Source organism: Vulpes vulpes, chromosome X (assembly GCF_048418805.1).
Source record: "Vulpes vulpes isolate BD-2025 chromosome X, VulVul3, whole genome shotgun sequence".
Classification (NCBI taxonomy): domain Eukaryota; kingdom Metazoa; phylum Chordata; class Mammalia; order Carnivora; family Canidae; genus Vulpes; species Vulpes vulpes.
The window spans coordinates 103,680,940-103,699,717 of record NC_132796.1 but is presented as its reverse complement, the minus strand read 5'-3'; the positions used below and the strand labels follow the sequence as shown (position 1 = coordinate 103,699,717).

Sequence of the window (18,778 nt, the reverse complement as noted above, 5' to 3'; positions counted from 1 at the left end):
TAGACACAGACCCTACCCCTCTCACATAAGGACCTGAGGGCTTACTCTATCTGCGGCATAGGGACAGGCCCTATGATTCCTGTCCTGAATGACCAGGGTAGGCCCTGTGGGATTCAGTCATGTCATTTAAATATTCAAGACTGCCAGGGCAGTTGGGTAGCTCAGTGTTTGAACACTTGATTTTTGGCTTGGTTAGTGGTCCCAGGGTCCTGGGATCGAGTCCTACATCGGGCTCCCTGCAGGCAGCCTGTTTTTCCCTTTGCTCATGTCTCTACCTCTCTCTGTGTCTCTCATGAATAAATAATCTTAAAAAAATATTTGCGACTGCTTTGTGCTTTCTTTCATAGAGAATCAGATCATTGTCCATCATTACTGACGTTAGCTGCTGTATAAATGGGATCAAATCTGAAGCTACCCATTGGTTTCTTCCTTAGGTTAACAACATGAGAATGGTCTATCATAATACGTCAATGCTTTGGAAAGGAGGTGGGTAACAGGCTCAATACAGAGAGAAGAGCTGTTCCAGCTCCTGTAAATTCTTCTGTTTTTCCTTACATGGCTCCAAATGTGTGGTACAGAAACTGTATGTACAGATGCTTTGAGTTCAAATAAAATCAGTTGAGAACTCACAGAGAAATACCGAGAATCAGAAAATGTCTAAGCAATTGATCCTAAGGGCATAATGAAAAGGTGGCATGGAGTTTCCTAAAGAAAAAACTGGCCACGTCAGTTTACTTGATTTATAAACTCGGATTTTGAGGCTCTTGACCCATCTAGCTAATGGCCTACTGGCCATCCTTGTGTTGATACCCACAGGTATCTCATTCAATGTGTCCAAACCTGAACTTCTTCCCTCTCTCTCTCTCTCCCCCTATCTGCTCTTCCTGAGTTCCACATTTTGGCAAATGGGACCACCACTCACCACTCATTCAGATCAAAAACCCGGTAGTTGGGCAGCCCTGGTGGCGCAGCGGTTTAGCGCTGCCTGCAGCCTGGGGTGTGATCCTGGGGACCTGGGATCGAGTCCCACGTCAGGATTCCTGCATGGAGCCTGCTTCTCCCTCTGCCTGTGTCTCTGCCTCTCTCTCGCTCTCTCTGAATGAATGAATAAATAAATCTTTAAAAAAAAAACCTGGTAGTTATCTGGAACGTTCTACTCTTCCGTCACTTCCTACCTCCAAGCGGTCAATACGTATTTCCTAAACCTGCTTTTGCCATTCCCTTACCATCACTGTTGGTCAGTGATGTCTCCATATTCCTGGACTCAGTGGATGCTCCTCAGTCTATTACTTGGTCTCTTGACTGATTTTGACATTACTGACCATCCCTTCCTTATGAAAACTTTTTCTCCCTGGGTGTCTGTGGCGCCACTCTCTTCTTGTTTCCCACCAACCTCTCAAGTTCTTTTCCACCAGTCCCCTTTTATTCTACTTTCCCTTTAAATGTCACTGGTTTTGTTGGCTCTGGTTTGGTTTTGGTTTATTTCATATTTTATTTCTAGAACTCTTTCTTTTTTTTTTTTAATTAATTTTTATTGGTGTTCAATTTACCAACATACAGAAAAACACCCAGTGCTCATCCCGTCAAGTGTCCACCTCAGTGCCCGTCACCCATTCCCCTCCAACACCCGCCCTCCTCCCCCTCCACCACCCCTAGTTCGTTTCCCCGAGTTAGGAGTCTTTATCTTCTGTCTCCCTTCCTGATATTTCCCAACATTTCTTCTCCCTTCCTTTATATTCCCTTTCACTATTATTCATATTCCCCAAATGAATGAGAGCATACACTGTTTGTCCTTCTCCGACTGACTTATTTCACTCAGCATAATAACCTCCAGTTCCATCCACGTTGAAGCAAATGGTGGGTATTTGTCGTTTCTAATTGCTGAGTAATATTCCATTGTATACATAAACCACATCTTCTTTATCCATTCATCTTTCAATGGACACCGAGGCTCCTTCCACAGTTTGGCTATTGTGGCCATTGCTGATAGAAATATCGGGGTGCAGGTGTCCCGACGTTTCATTGCATCTGAATCTTTGGGGTAAATCCCCAACAGTACAATTGCTGGGTCGTAGGGCAGGTCTATTTTTAACTCTTTGAGGAACCTCCACACAGTTTTCCAGAGTGGCTGCACCAGTTCACATTCCCACCAACAGTGTAAGAGGGTTCCCTTTTCTCCGCATCCTCTCCAACATTTGTTGTTTCCTGCCTTGTTAATTTTCCCCATTCTCACTGGTGTGAGGTGGTATCTCATTGTGGTTTTGATTTGTATTTCCCTGATGGCAAGTGATGCAGAGCATTTTCTCATGTGCTTGTTGGCCATGTCCATGTCTTCCTCTGTGAGATTTCTCTTCATGTCTTTTGCCCATTTCATGATTGGATTGTTTGTTTCTTTGGTGTTGAGTTTAATAAGTTCTTTATAGATTTTGGAAACTAGCCCTTTATCTGATACGTCATTTGCAAATATCTTCTCCCATTCTGTAGGTTGTCTTTTAGTTTTGTTGACTGTATCCTTTGCTGTGCAAAAGCTTCTTATCTTGATGAAGTCCCAATAGTTCATTTTTGCTTTTGTTTCTTTTGCCTTTGTGGATGTATCTTGCAAGAAATTACTGTGGCCAAGTTCAAAAAGGGTGTTGCCTGTGTTCTCCTCTAGGATTTTGATGGACTCTTGCCTCACATTTAGATCTCTCATCCATTTTGAGTTTATCTTTGTGTATGGTGAAAGAGAGTGGTCCAGTTTCATTCTTCTGCATGTGGATGTCCAATTTTCCCAGCACCATTTATTGAAGAGACTGTCTTTCTTCCAATGGATAGTCTTTCCTCCTTTATCGAATATTAGATGACCATACATTTCAGGGTCCATTTCTGGGTTCTCTATTCTGTTCCATTGATCTATGTGTCTAGAACTCTTTCTATTGTACATTGCCTCTTGGTGATCTCATCCACACCCAAAGCCGAGATCTCTCTCCTGTGCTTTGGGCTCAGAGATCTAACATGTCCTTTAAAGCTCCACTCAATGCCCCCTTACCACAGGTCTGTCTCTACCACTATTCTGTGAGCTCCTCGAGGGCACAAGCCTTGCCTTATTCACCTTTTAAAAAAAAGATTTTATTTATTTATTTGAGAGGGAGAAGGAGAGGGACGGAGAATCTCAAGCAGACTCTGCACTGAATGCAGAGCCCAATGTGGGGCTCAATCCCACCACCATGACATCATGACCTGAGAAGATACCAAGAGTCAGATGCTTAACCGACTGAGCCACCCAGGTCTCCCCCTTTCTTATTCACCTTTGAATTCCCAGTGGCCAGGGTAGTCACTCAGACAAAGTATGTTGAGTAAATAAATGATTAGTAGAATCAACTAATCAGTCACCTATGAAAGGTAGAAGTTTGACTCTGACTACTGATATCACTACCAACGGGTCAGAAAAAGTAGAGCTCAGCTGGATACAGTACAGAGTAATGAGAGCAAAGTTGCTGGCTCTATCATTCCACAGACCAGCCAGCTTATCCTGGATAGCAGCCATCAGCCAACTTTGAACTCTGACCAGCCATCTTGCAAATGTAATGTTGGTCACCAAGAGGCGTGGATGAGAACAGAGAATTATAAGCCCCAGGGGTGGTAGGGTCTGGCCCCAGCACATTATCTTCCCCTCTCCTTGGTGTCTCCACCTGAGCTCCCTTTGTGGGGTGGGGTTGGTGCTGGTTCAAGAAAATGTTGGAGAGAGGGAGAGACTTTCTTCCTCCTGCAGCGTTTCCAGGGACTCTGTGTCTCACCCCAGCCTCTACTGGGAAAGACTTACGGGAGCCAAGAAAGTCTTCTTTGTAGTGTGAAAGGTATACTTTGTGAAGTTCTGAGCTTAATGCACATTTTTAGGTCAGCACAGTAGTCTTACAATATCTGGGTAGAGGATTAAAATCCTGCTGAGGAAGGACTATAAGAGTTAAACATAAAAGCAATTTTAGGAAATACCTATCAGGGCTAATATTACATTGAAAAAAAAAAAACCCCAAAACGAAACGACACCTCTCTGCAGATCATCTTTCTCTCAAGGTGGTTCTGAAGTGACTTTCCCCAACGATTCTGAAGGCCATGAAGCCTCCATTTTGAAAACATTGGCTGGGCCAGCTGGTGACTCACACCTCAGATGAATTAATAAAAGTTAAGAAAACAAAAACCAGATGTTTCCTTCACTTTACTATAGGTCCCTATGCTTTTTGGTCACTGACACTGTCTGTTGCTGATTTCCTTCTATTGAGGCAAAGATCAATTTTTTTTTAAAGTTTTGGTCCCTGCATATGTGATGTACTTGGTCTCAACACAGTTGCTAGTTGGCTCAAACTTCCACGAAGACTGTGGCTCAGGAACCGACCCTTCAGCAAGCCAACGGCAGAGTGTTGGAGAACAGTCCACCAGAGAGCTCGGGGTTTGCTAGAGAAGCTTGTGACAGCCTTTGGGGAAAAGCAGAGAGTGCAGCAGTCTCTGCGCTTGCACATTAACCTCTACGGAACCAGCCAGAGTCTGGCCAACCAGCCGCGGCTTCCTCCCCAGATCCAGTATTCATTCCTTGGCCCTTGACCCTCCTGGAAAATGCTAAGAACTGCATTTTCAAGAGCCCACAACATATATTTTCATTCCTCTGGCCAGACCAGTTGGGGATACACTGAAATCCAGAGTAAAGCACTTTTTAATTTCCTAACAACACCACCCATCGTTCCCTGAGAACTTCGGAAGCTTTCTGCTTTTTGTAAGGAGGGAAAATAATTTATTTCTTCCTCCATCTATTGTACTTTGGTTCAAGCAATTCTTTTCCCTAGACACCACCCATACCAGAAAGCTCCAGATGTTCTTGGGTTATAATGGGAGAGTGGATTACAAGTCCTGGTGTTTCTCAAACTTTGCATTCTCCCTCAGATTTCTTGTTGGGGGCCCCTAGTCCCCTCCTCCCACCCCCTTCCCAGTAGGGCTCTGTCTTTTCTTCCCTCAGTGATCCAGGGGCAAACTTACATTTGTACCTTGATGGCTACCTCTCTTAATTTTTTTTAAAGATTCTATTTATTTATTCATGAGAGACACAGAGAGGCAGAGGGAGAAGCAGGCTCTGTGCGGGGAGCCCGATGAGGGACTTGATCCCAGGACTCTGGGATCATGACCTGAGCCAAAGGCAGATGCTCAACCACTGAGCCACCCAGGTGCCCCTACATCTCTTAACTTCTTTGTCAGGATAGTATTTTCTAGAACTGCAGTTACTGCCATTCTGCCCCCTCATGTGCCCAACCCAGATTGTGAGGTGTCACTGTAACTGCCCCCCACTCTGGTCATTCCCTATAGTTAGTTGCTGAGTCCTGCTGAGCCTGTCCACTAAATGACTTTTCTCTAGCCTGGGCCAGCTCTCTCATCTGGCCAAGGGTTCTAAACCATTCTTCTGTGTCCACTTGTACCCCCATCTGGATAATTCATCCATCCCACTGCGGCCCCCAAGGAGAGCAACCTTTCTAGAACCCAAATAGGATCATGTTTTCCATATACTGCCACCCCCTGCAAATGCAGTGGGCATGGTGGCCTGGGTAAATTCCTTACCCCAATGAGTGATGTGGAAGTGTTCAAGTCATGGAAATGGCAGGGCCCTCCCAACCTCCTGCTCCTTCCCCTGGCTGTGCACTTGTCATCTGGACTTTCCTCCATCATGGTGCCGTGTTGTCCATATACTTGCTAGCCTTCCCCACTGGGCTGTGGACTAGATCTTTTTCAGTGGTCTGTCTGCAGCACTGAGAACAGGGCCTGGCACAGAGCAGACATTCAGAACTAACTGGCAACCGAGATGACACTCTCTTCCTCGAAGGCAGCGTGTTAGTGACCTATTGCTGCCGTAACAAATTATCACAGACTTAGTGGCTTAAAACGATGCCCGCCTGTCATCTTATGGTTCTGTAGGTCAGAAGCCTGACCTGGTTTCACTGGGCTAAAGTCAAGGTATCAGCAGGCCGCATTCCCTCTGGAGGTTGTATGGGAGAATCCATTTCCTTGCCTTTTCCTGCTTCCAGAGACTGACTTCCTTTTGCTTCAAATCCAGCAATGTCACATCTCTTAGAGTCTGTTTCTGTTGTCACATCTCTTTCTCTGAACACAGCCCACAAAGGGTCTCTGGTTTTGTGAGCCTGTGTGATTAGATTGGGCCCAGGATAATCTCCCCTTCTCAAGATCAGCTGACTCACAATCCTGGTTTCACCTACAACCTTAATTCTCTTTGCCGTGTAACCTCATATATTCACAGGTTCCCAGGATGTCCCACGGACATCTTTTAGGGACCACTAGTCTGCCCAAAAGAAGCAGCAATGGGTGAGGTAATTCCATCTGAAGCCCCTTGCTAATGCTTTTCACACAATTGCAATGCTTTTGCCTAATTGGCCACAGTCACCTGGAGATCAAAACCATGACTGAGTCACCTTTGTGTCCCCAGGGCCTGGCCCTGGGCTCAGTCCATATGACATGTTCAGTGTTTGCTGACGAGAAGTTAGGGAGTGAAGTGTCAGTTGGCTGGAATGTTCAAATATCAATCTCTTGGCTCCTCTTAGAAAATGGAACTTTGACTGTTGAGGTTTCAAGAAAGTGTTAAAAAAAACAATTTTGTATCACAATCAGGTGTCCAACTGCCGTTCTCTTGCTTTCTCACACTAAACCAGCTCCACAGTTAAAAACAAAACAAAACAGGCATCTTCCATTATTTGAGAGAAGTCTTCCAGATTTTCCAGACGAAAAAAAACAGCTCACATGCTTTTTGCCTAGTCTACACGGGAACACAGCTGTATAGGAAATTCAAATGAACAAAAGAAAAAAAAAGCATGCAATAAAGCCTTGTGACTCCCAGAGCAACCAAGAATTGAATACTTCTCAAGCAATTTTTAAAAGATTAGTATTTATACACACAACGAGCCACTTCAGTTACAACAAATCTGGAGAAATTAAACCTTGTTTCCAAGAAGTGCTCACTGAGCCTTCGATGCATTTTTTTCATCATTGCAAAAGAAATAACTCGTACTAAATAACTCGTTGGGTGCTGTGACTATAAGCTGTGTCTCTTTAGATGGACCCAGCTCCCATCAGACAGCACCAAGTGGAAAATGAGTCAACCTGGTGTCCAGGCGGATGCCAAGGGCAGGACTCCTAGGCTACTATTGCAGTATGGTGCATGGAAAAGGAGAGAAGCTCTTTCACTAGGGCAGAAAGAATTGTCCAGAAACTGTTGGGTCTCATGGAGTTCCGGCTCCAGCTATGACAGCCCCAGCTAAGCCAGTTTTCAGAGTTCAGTCTTCACCGTGGCAACTGTTTGGGACACCTCCAACTTGCTGAACTGGAGATTTCAAAGGGAAGCAGCCTGGAGTCGAATCATGGTCTGTAAAGTGTTTTCCATATTTTACTCATATAGCACCTCATCAGCAAAACCTTAAGAGTACTCAACTTTAGTTTCAAGAGCCTTCTGAATCCTGGTCAAAATGTTTTGACGTACGTCACTTCATCTGATTCCCCGAACAAGGCTGGCAGCTCCATGGGGCTGGGATCAGAATCCAGTACCTACCACAGTGCTGGCACCTGACAGCAGCTCAGTAAATGTTTACTGAATCAGTGAACTGGCGTCATTCTATAAGGGAAAAAACAGGCTCAGAGATGTTTAAGTGGCTTCCCAAGAGTGCCCAGTGGTAGGTAGGGTGGGGCCTTTGGCCTATTGCTTCTCTTATTCCACCAGGAAGTCCAACTGAGTAAAGGTCAGGAGGACATTTTGCTCCTCTTCAACAGACATTTGTTGAGCATCTACCCTAAACCAGACCTTGGTACCACTCTTCTGTTTGTGGTCTGCCTGGCTGGTTCCCTCAGCCCTTGGTTTTAACGCTACCTCCTGAGCCCTCCCACATTCCCCCCACTGCCTCCTCATGCCCATCATCCTCTCTTATCACAATCTCTATTTTATGTGCACACTTATTTATGGTTGGCCTGCTCTGACTGGAATATAAGCTCTGTGGGGGCAGGGGGCTCGCTGCCCAGACTTCCTGGGGACAGTCAGCCCAGTGTAAGATGAGGGAGATGTGGTCACTGAAACAAAAAGCCAACATGGTCTCGAGCTCATTCATAAATAAGTCTAGAATAACAGACTCCTGGTGCGTGTTCAGAAATAGGAAGAGAATGGGGTTGTCAGCTGGGGACGGAAAGACCCAGAAGACATACCAGCTCTTTTCAAATGTCTAAAGGCTATATGCAAACAGAGGGCATGGACTTGCCTTGCAGGTAAAGCAGAAAGGTCTTAAGTGGAGGAAGTCGCAGGGACAGGTTTGGCTATGAGGTGCCCCTTGTTACGACCGTTGGGTGCTGTCATCCACCGTGAAACACAAGTGGTATGACGGTAGCCTGTGTCTATTTTATTCCTCACTCTATGTATATAGCGTAGTGCATGGTATGTTTGTCACTCAGTAGCTATTTGATCGGAAGGAAGGTTGTGTGGAAGATCAATAATAGGTGACGAGTTGTCACTGTTCACCCTGCCCAGAATGCTCCTTGTCCTCACCCCCCTTCATCTGGTTGACCGCTTGCTTAGCTTCAAGGTCTCAGTTAACTACCACTTCATCAGGAATATCTGCCCTGCTCCCCTAACACCAGACAACAATAGTCCCCTCTCCCAGCCTCCAGTACTCTGCCATCATATAGTTATCCTTTATGGTGACTGTCTCTTATGTTATCTTCTGATGATTTAAGACAGATATTCCCCTATCAGAAGGCCCTCCATCTTTCTTGCATGTTGTGATTCCTAACAACCCCATGAAACAGTTATTGGCATCTCCTGTAGAATATGCTCTGTGAGAGCAGGGATTGTTGTGGAGTTGTTTGCTACTACAGTCACTGCATGTGGCACAAAGTAAGCACTCAAATATTTCCCGAATGAATTAACTTTATAGCTAAGGAAGTGGAAAGGCTTGGCAAAGTCAAGTAACTAGCTGGCATTACATGATAAGCAAATAGTGGAACCTGGATTTGAAACCAGATCTGTGTAACTCCAAAGCCTGGGATTTTTCTACTATGCCAAATGACATGGGCACAGAACCACTATTCAGGACCACACGCTCTGCCACAGAAGATGGTGAAAATGGTGGAAGGCAGAGTGGGAAGGCATGGTGCTAGCTAGGTTGCCTTGCTAATGGGCTCAAAAAGACACAGGAGGTCACTTTACCAAGGATTCAAGAAACTTCCCAACCAGGCAAACTCATGTCTGGCAGCCAAGAGTGCAGCAAATGCACTTTGAGGGACAGTGCTAAGACTTCATGCCCGACCCTACCCTGGCCTGATGTCAAGCAAGTGGTGGGCAGGAGATGGAAATCCCGAACCATCCTTCTAGTTCTCAAGATGGATTAGCCCATAGCCCTTCACTGGAGCCACTAGAGCAGTAGTTAATGATCTAGACTTTGATCAGGACTGGATTTCAGTCCTGGCTCTGTCACTTACTAGCAGTGTGACCTCTTAGCACCTCATCTTTCGCATCTGTGAAATGAGAAAAATAGAATGTACTCGGGGCACCTGGGTGGCTCAGTCAGTTAATCATCTGTCTTCGGCTCAGGTTGTGATCCCAAGGGCCTAGGATCGAGCCCATGTTGGGTTCCCTGCTCAGTGGAGAACCTGCTTCTCTCTCTCCCTCTCCCCCAGCTTGTACTGTCAAATGAATAAAAATAAAATCTAAAAAAAAAAAAAAAGAATGTGCTCTCACATCATGATTAAAATGAAATGTAGATTTAAAAAAAGCCCATGTGGGATCCCTGGGTGGCGCAGCAGTTTGGCGCCTGCCTTTGGCCCAGGGCGCGATCCTGGGGACCCGGGATCGAATCCCACGTCGGGCTCCCGGTGCATGGAGCCTGCTTCTCCCTCTGCCTGTGTCTCTGCCTCTCACTCTCTCACTGTGTGCCTATCATAAATAAATAAATAAAAATTAAAAAAAAAGCCCATGTTTACACATAGCCTGTATCTAAGAGGGGCTCAAAAAATGAGAATTAGTAGTATTATCATTTCCAATTTATTCCTTATACTGCATCATCTGTGAGAGGTGCTACCTATCAAGGGTTGCCTGATGAAGTTAAAACATCAATACTTTCATCTCTTTTCGTTAAGTAAACTTAAGTTTAAGTAACTAAAGTAACTTAAATAAACTTAAGAAACCCCCTGCCAACATGGGGCTCAAACCCACAACCCTGAGATCGAGTCACATGCTCCACCAACCGTGCCAGCCATCTCTTTACACTCCTGTGCTGAGTCAGGTTAACGAATGTACTTACTCAAATTGAACGTTGGGTTTTATTTGTGAATTAGAAAACATGGTTTGTTCCAGAAAGGAGATGTGTGTCCACCCACTACCTATGTCTCTCACTGGATCATAAACAAACAAGCTGGCAACAAAACACAGTACTAATTTGGCTGGTGCCTTTGCTAGACAAAGCTGCTGTCAGCAAACCCTAACCTATGAGACTGCTCATGTACAGAGAGAGTTTCTTTAACTCAGAAAAAGGGCTATTTGCATGAGCCTGCTTTAAATCAAACTTGTGGATGGTCTTTCTACCTAACTGGACACAGAATCTACTCTCCCCATATCATGGAACTAACATTTTCAAGACATTATCCACTTCTGAGCTAACAGGCTACAAATCAGTGTGACAGAATTTGACTGCTTTGAGTGTCATTTCTTAAATGGTCCAATTGTGACCACAAGCAAATATGTCCAGCCTTACACAAAAGCCCCCCAGATTAGCAACCCCATACCTTATGTTCTGGTAGTTTTGTTTGTTCTTTTTTAAAATATCAGCCTTCCCTGCTTTCCCAGTAGGTGTATAGGTAGAAAAACAAATGAAGTCAGCACTCTTTACTACTCACTAGAATAAACTGTGACTCAAATATGGTGAGTGGTTATTTGCAAGGCTATAATTTTTTTAATGACAGATTTTCCTAAAAGAAACCACTATAACATCTGTCCAAGTACTCCAAGGGAAAACAAAAAATACATATAGATTAAGTCTATTTCTTTAACAGCACATTGCCAAACACGGACAACGAGGATAAAATGCCAAGGAACCTTACAAAATAACTTTAAAAGATGCAGTGTTTGAGTTGTTCAAACGTGTAGGGTTCACAGAGAAAAGAACAGCAAGTCCAAGAGCAGCTCTACTTGTGCGTGATGGTAACTCAGACTGTCCTTCATTCAAGTTGACTCAGGTGTTGAAAACCAACGGGTATATGAGCACAGTTTGTTGTTTCTTCTTTGCTTAGAGATGTGCACACAGATTAGAGTAGAGGAGAATCTTCCAGATGCTGACATAAGCACAGCAGCCTTGGTTCTCCTTTGATAGAGTACGAAGGCAGATTTAGTTGACTCAAGCTGTATCGGTTTCCCTAAGAAAAAGTCTTATGCATGCTGAAACAGACAAGTTACTGAATTTGTCATGCTAAGTATTTACAGCCATTTTCATAAAGTGAGCTCAGTAACCTGACAGAATAAAAAGGTAGTTGTTAATTTCTTGTATAACCTTTTACAACTTGAATAACTTCGTGGGTGAATGACGCTGAAGCTCAAAGCCCCTCAAACACACATTAACAAGAAATTAGAGACAGCATGAAGAGGCACACGTCATATAAAATGCACACTTCACAAGGTTCCTGCATAGCAGGAAAGTCGCTACCACTACATAACAAATGGCTATGCCAACAGTTAGAGCTGCCACTCAAGGGTACAACAGTAGAATTCCCTTAAAATCTCAAGGAGTGTTTGCAACAGTACAAGTACCTTGGGGGAGAATAAGTACATACTTTGTTTGGAAAAACAGCTTTTGCTGGGAAATTTGAACATCATGTGAACAAATCAGTTTTTGAATTGGGTAAGATTTAAGGCATTGCTACTCGGACCTGAGTGGGGAAAGACCCACAAAAATTCAAATCTGTCTTCCAAAACATTAACATGTCAGGATCAGCATCAGAAAGTAGCCCCCTTCTAAGCATTCAATGCACCTGGAGGCATTTTCAGTGTTACAAAATAGAATCTACTGTCATTCTCTGACTTGGAAATGGGAAGTTGCTATGTACTCTTCCTTGAAAACTGTAAAAGAAAAAAAAAAACCCACACTCACACTCACCCACCCACCCGCCCAGACACACACACACACACACACACACACACACACACACACACCCCTACACGGCAGCTTAAGTATTTCATATTAAAAAGTAACATGGAAACGAAGACAACTCCAGCCAGTACACATAAAGGAATGACTGCCCTTATGATAAGCTCTCCGGAGTGGTGCACTTCTCTACGGACTGACTTCGATGTAGTGTGGAACGATCATGGAGCCATAAATTAACTTTAAACATCAACTACAGACTAACGAATGACAATTAGACACAGTAAAGTTCAAAAATTTTACATTTTGCTCCTGTTCAGCTGCTAAAGAGCAGCGATTTAAATTGATATAAAAACATCTGACCACAAAGCTTGCTATACAGATAAAGTATATAATCAAAAAGTAAGCAGCAACTGAGTTTCTTACTTAAACTTATCTGGTATTGACTATTTACACGTTTGGGAAGAGAGATCTCCGAAGCACTTCCCCCCTTTCTCAGCTCTTGTGCTCTGCCCCAACCCCTGCTAGTGGAAACCATGTGCCCTGCACTATGTATACCTGTATTCTGGCTAACCTGGCTGGGTGATGTGACTCCTTCTTCCTATGGTCTTGGTCTGGGAGAAAAGCAACAAAGTCTTGGATGTCATTTGTACCCCTTCTTTTCTAAACACCAGTGTGCTATAGTCAAAGAATATGTTCCTTCACAGTGAGGGATGGGGAAAGAGGTGCCCCCCCCACCCCAACAACTTCACTCCCAACTCCAACGGGATATGATTTGATTGCCATCAACCTCTAATGCCACAACAGGCCACCAGAGGAAAAGGAAAGGCAAAGGTCATGACCAAGGCAGCAGCAATAAACACAAGTTTCCCAACAAAGGATATTCTCTCTCCCTGGGCTTCCCCAGAGATAGCACTCCCTCTTCCCTCTCCCTCCCCTCCCACAAAACAAAATTAATTCACGGCACAAGAACTTGGTACTCTAGTTAAGTATCCGGTAAGTGTAAAGAGTAAATCTGTCACTTCTTATACTTTAACTGAGACATAAAACTAACAGAACACACAACATCACTGTGAAAATAACTTTTTTCTAGAACAGATCCAATCTACATAGTGCAGCCAATGAAATGTAAAAGAATAGTTTGTTCACAATCTGCCTTGTACAGGATATTTATATTCTCTCAATGCCATATAAAGAGCATTTATATAGCTTAAACATTCAGAGACATGCACTGGGACTTTTTAGGTAGTACAAATTTCTTCACAATCACATGTGCAAATTTTACAAATCACTAAGGGAGTATTAGTAAGCTTAGGCTGGACTGTGTCTTGTATTATCTAACAAATTTAATGGGGGTTCGGAATCATCCATAGGAAGAACCAGGCGTGTTCCCCGAATGACCAGTTCGTGGTCCCCAAATGCAAGCTCCCGATCCAAGGCATCTTCGGAACTGTTTCCCATAAACCTTCTAGGGGCACCAGATGCTCCTGATTCGGTGTTCACAGTAGAATCCCCATATGTCAAACTAATATCACCATCATTGAGAATAAGATCGGAGTCATCATCTTTCAATTGCTCCTGGTTCTAAATGCAAAAAAGAGAAGTCTTAAGAATTGCTATGCGACTCAACAAACATTTTCAATAGAAGAATTTGCAAGGGTTCCCTATTAAAAACCCTTTAGGGCTAGCCTGCTGCCCTCAGGATAAAGCCTATAGCCCTCACCTTAGCTTAAAGATATTGTGTGAGTCTGGCCCTCCCCTCCCCACCCCCAGCCCCCTGCATCTGCCTCACCCACTCCAGCCTCCACATTGTGTGCCTGCTGTCTGAACTGCTGAAAGGTGCCCAAATCACTCATGCTTCCTCTTTCCTCCTGTCTCCCCTGCCCTCCTTCCTGGGACGAGAGCCTGTTTATCACTGAGGTCTTCGTTAAAGTCCCTTCCTGCTGGACGTCTTCTATGATCTAGCAAAGCTGGCTTCAGTGTGCCTCCTGTGTTCTCTCCCGGCATCCTGTGCTGACTCCTGGCCCTACAGTGCCCTTTATCCCTGTACCACAACTGCAGGTGCACTGGTCTGCTCTCACATCCCATACTACTAGCCTCCGAGCCCCTTTGCTGTAGTCCAAACACCTAACAGGTAGGGGCACACAGAAAGTATCCTCCAAATGTAAATTTGATGGATTATTGAGTGGATTTATGTAAGTGAAGCTATTACTTCCATATGAACAATGCCTAGAGATATAATATCCCCCAAATATGCTGAACCCTCACCATATACTTGTGTTCCAGCTCAATAAGCTTTTGGTTCTAATGGAGACTTTGTGGCCAAAAGAGTAGAATTAAGTAAAGTTCTACAAAAGGGGGAAAAAATCAAGCATATGTAATGCCAATTTGGTAAATAAAAGAATGTTATATGTGCAGAGAAAAGTTTGGAAAGGTAATCAACAAAACGATGATCATTAATTCTGCATAATAAAATTGCTAGTGATTTATCTTATGTTTCCACGCTGTTTGAAATTGTATTATAATAAGTACATATGACTTTTAAAAATCCAAAAGTCATTGTTTTCTAATATAAAGTGAAACAATCATTCTAAACACTCCTATGGATCTGGCAAAAAAGCTTCTGTGACTAATACTCCTTCAGAGAAGTAGAGTTGATACAAACTTTGACATCCAGCTCTTCTAAACTGTGTTTGGAAATCTTCAATTTGTCTAAGATAGACTAAGGAGACTGATACAAATTTAAAACAGTTTTAATTTGCTATTGCTTGAAATTTGCCTAAATACTCAAAGCCATGTGAATTAAAAACGAAACAAACTCATTCCACCAACCAACCAGAATGCTCTCTTGCCTGGTGCAGTATAACGTGAAAGCTCACCAGGGTCTGTCCCCTTCCTGAGCAATACTCACAACAAAGCTCTAGGGTGCCTTTGCACACCAGCAGGGGCTCTTCAGCACCTTCTAAGGTCTTTATTAAGTTTGAGGTTTGGGGCAGTATCTATCAAATTTTAAAATGCATATATGCCGTTTGACTCAGCAATTTAACCTTAAAATCTATTTTACATACCTTTATATACTTGTATAAATTCCTAAGTACAAGAATATTTACTATAAACATGGTTTGTAATGACAAAAAAAGGAAAAGAAACAACCTAAAGGTCTAGCTGTAGGAGACTGATTAAATCAATGCTGGTCCAGCCACACTATTCAGCCATGGATAAAGAGAAGGTAATGGTCTTCAGGTACTCATAGAAAGGTAGCCATGCTATGTCATCAAGTGAAAAAAAACCAAGTAGCAGGACAATGCAATTGTGATCTCATTTATATAAAACTGTAACAAAGCTATATAGATATGTATGTTTGTGCAGAAAAAATATATCAGGAAGGACACACAATAAATCCTTCATAAAGACTACCTCTGGGGGGGGGATGTAGTTGGGAGAAGGAGCAAACTTCGATTTTTCACTTTGTTCCATACTGTTTGAATATCTGGCCACAAGTATGGTAACTTTTTTAACTAAAAAAGCAGGTAATTAAATGAAAAATAACATTAAAAATTAAGTTTTATGGTTGTTATGGGTTAGATGATATGTTGCCCCAAAAGATGTTGAAATCCCAACCACCAGTACCTGTGAATGCAATCTTACATGGAAATAGGGTCTTTGCAGATGATCAGGTTAAGAAGAAGTCATTAGCGTGGGCCCTGATCCAATATGACTGTTGAGTGTCATTAAAAAGGGGGACATTTGCCCCCCCCACACACACAATGTCATGTGAAGATAAAGACAAAAGCTGAGGAGAGGCCTGGAGCAGATTCTTCCTCATAGCTCTCAGCAGGAACCACCCCTGCCCACACTTTGACCTCAGACTTCGAGCCTCCAGAACTATATACACAGTATAACGTGAAAGCTCACCCAAAAGCATAAGATACCTAGGAATAAACCTAACCAAAGAGGTAAAAACCTATACCTTAAAAACTACAGAACAGGGATCCCTGGGTGGCGCAGTGGTTTGGCGCCTGCCTTTGGCCCAGGGCGCGATCCTGGGGACCCGGGATCGAGTCCCACATCAGGCTCCCGGTGCATGGAGCCTGCTTCTCCCTCCGCCCGTGTCTCTGCCTCTCTCTCTCTCTCTGTGACTATCATAAATAAATAAAAAATTAAAAAAAAAACAAACTACAGAACACTTCTGAAAGAAATTGAGGAAGACACAAAGAGATGGAAAAATATTGCATGCTCATGGATTGGCAGAATTAATACTGTGAAAATGTCAATGTTACCCAGGGCAATTTACACGTTTGATGCAATCCCTATCAAAATACCATGGACTTTCTTCAGAGAGTTGGAACAAAATCATCTTAAGATTTGTGTGGAATCAGAAAAGACCCCGAATAGCCAGGGGAATATTAAAAAAGAAAACCATAGCTAGGGGCATAACAATGCCAGATTCCAGGTTGTACTACAAAGCTGTGGTCATCAAGACAGTGTGGTACTGGCACAAAAACAGACACATAGATCAATGGAACAGAATAGAGAATCCAGAAGTGGGCCTTTAACTCTATGGTCAACTAATATTCGACAAAGCAGGACAGACTATCCACTGGACAAAAGACAGTCTCTTCAATAAATGGTGCTGGGAAAATTGGACCACCACGTGCAGAAGAATGAAACGAGACCATTCTCTTATACCAGACACAAAGATAAACTGAAAATGGATGAAAGATCTATATGTGAGACAAGAGTCCATCAAAATCCTAGAGGAGAACACAGGCAACACCCTTTTTGAACTTGGCCATAGCAACTTCTTGCAAGATACATCCATGAAGGCAAGAGAAACAAAAGCAAAAATGAATTATTGGGACTTCATCAAGATAACAAGCTTCTGCACAGCAAAAGAAACAGTCAACAAAACTAAAAGACAACCTACAAAATGGGAGAAGATATTTGCAAATGACCTATCAGATAAAGGGCTAATATCCAAAATCTATAAAGAATATATTTAACTTTACAGCAAAGAGACAATCCAATCATGAAATGGGCAAAAGACAGCTCAGAATTTCACAGAGGAAGACATAGACATGGCCACAAGCACATGAGAAAATGCTCCGCATCACTTGCCATCAGGGAAATACAAATCAAAACCACAGTGAGATACCACCTCACACCAGTGAGAATGGTGAAAATTCACAAGACAGGAAACAACAAATGTTGGAGAGGATGTGGAGAAAGGGGAACCCTCTTGCACTGTTGGTGGGAATGTGAACTGGTACAGCCACTCTGAAAACTGTGTGGAGGTTCCTCAAAGAGGTAAAAATAGATCTGCCCTATGACCCAGCAATTGCACTGCTGGGGATTTACCCCAAAGATACAGATGCAGTGAAATGCTGGGACACTTGCACCCCAATGTTTATAGCAGCAATGTCCACAATAGCCAAACTGTGGACGGAGCCTGGGTGTCCATGGAAAGATGAATGGATAAAGAAGATGTGGTCTATGTATACAATGGAATATTACTCAGCCATTAGAAACAACAAATATCCACTATTTGCTTCGACCTGGATGGAACTGGAGGATATTGTGCTGAGTGAAATAAATCAATCAGAAAAGGACAAACATTATATGGTCTCATTCATTTGGGGAATATAAAAATTAGTGAAAGGGAATAAAGGGAAAGGACAGAAAATGAGTGAAAATATCAGTGAGGGTGACAAAACATGAGAGACACCTAACTCTGGTAAACAAACAAGGGGTAGTGGAAGGGGAGGTGGGCGGGGTGTTGGGGTGACTGGGTGATGGGCACCGAGGGGGGCACTTGACGGGATGAGCACTGGGTGTTATGCTAAATGTTGGCAAATGAACTCCAATAAAAAATTTTAAAAATTTAAAAATAAATAAAGTTGTACATTTGAAATAAAAAAAGAAGCTGGTTAGCATTTGTCATTTCTTTCTGTGTTGCAATGCTTGCCGAATCACCAATCACATGTTTATAGCTAAGGAAAAAAAATACTGTCTAGGTTCTAACTAGATATGCTCATGCTGCCTAGCAATGTGGAACACTGGTAGATAAACTTTCCCGGATGTCCAAAAGTTGGCAGGTTTGAAGTAAAGGACCATCTGTTGCACTTTAGGGGTATCAAAAATTGTTTTATTAATCCTTTCAACATGAGTGTGGCCACTCTAATTAGTAGATGAAAACATAATACATTCAGCACCAAGCTTTGGCCACATACTGCAAATAAATGAAAACCCTGTGAAAATAGAATTATTTACTGAAATCACTGACAGTTAGATGAGGTCATACCCTAGATCTGTTTTCAAATGATGTTTCAGAGACTGTGAATTGCATCTATAGATTTCTCTATGTATCTGTATGTACTTTCTGGCTGGGCAAAATAGGCTTATATTCCCTCTTACGGGTTTTATCACCTTAAAGGCAAGCAAAGCAAAAACAAACCAGTGATGCAGTCATAGAGCAGATAAATTTAACTTCATGAAGAACTTAGGTTCTGGATAAAACCAACTTACTTCATAAGCTTGGGGGCTGGTCAGGCATCTGGCGATGGGCCCGCAGCAGGCAGGGAGTGTTGTAGTGAGAGGAGGTCCACTGTGCGTCAACAGAGGCTTCAGATAGCTGT

The 18,778-nt window shown here is 43.1% G+C and overlaps 1 protein-coding gene across 5 annotated transcripts in view; it reads right to left on the bottom strand.

The window, feature by feature from the left end:
- Positions 1-10,935: 10,935 nt before the first annotated feature.
- SLC9A6 (solute carrier family 9 member A6) overlaps positions 10,936-18,778 on the bottom strand; it is a 63,599-nt gene continuing 55,756 nt past the window's right edge. For all 5 annotated transcript variants that reach the window (XM_072743804.1, XM_072743803.1, XM_072743802.1 and 2 more), the window contains 2 exons: positions 18,669-18,774; positions 10,936-13,727 (listed from right to left, as the gene is read on the bottom strand). In XM_072743804.1, coding sequence (XP_072599905.1) covers positions 13,455-13,727; positions 18,669-18,774 — 379 coding nt within the window. In that variant the 3' untranslated portion in view covers positions 10,936-13,454. The remainder of the gene's footprint in view (positions 13,728-18,668; positions 18,775-18,778) is intronic.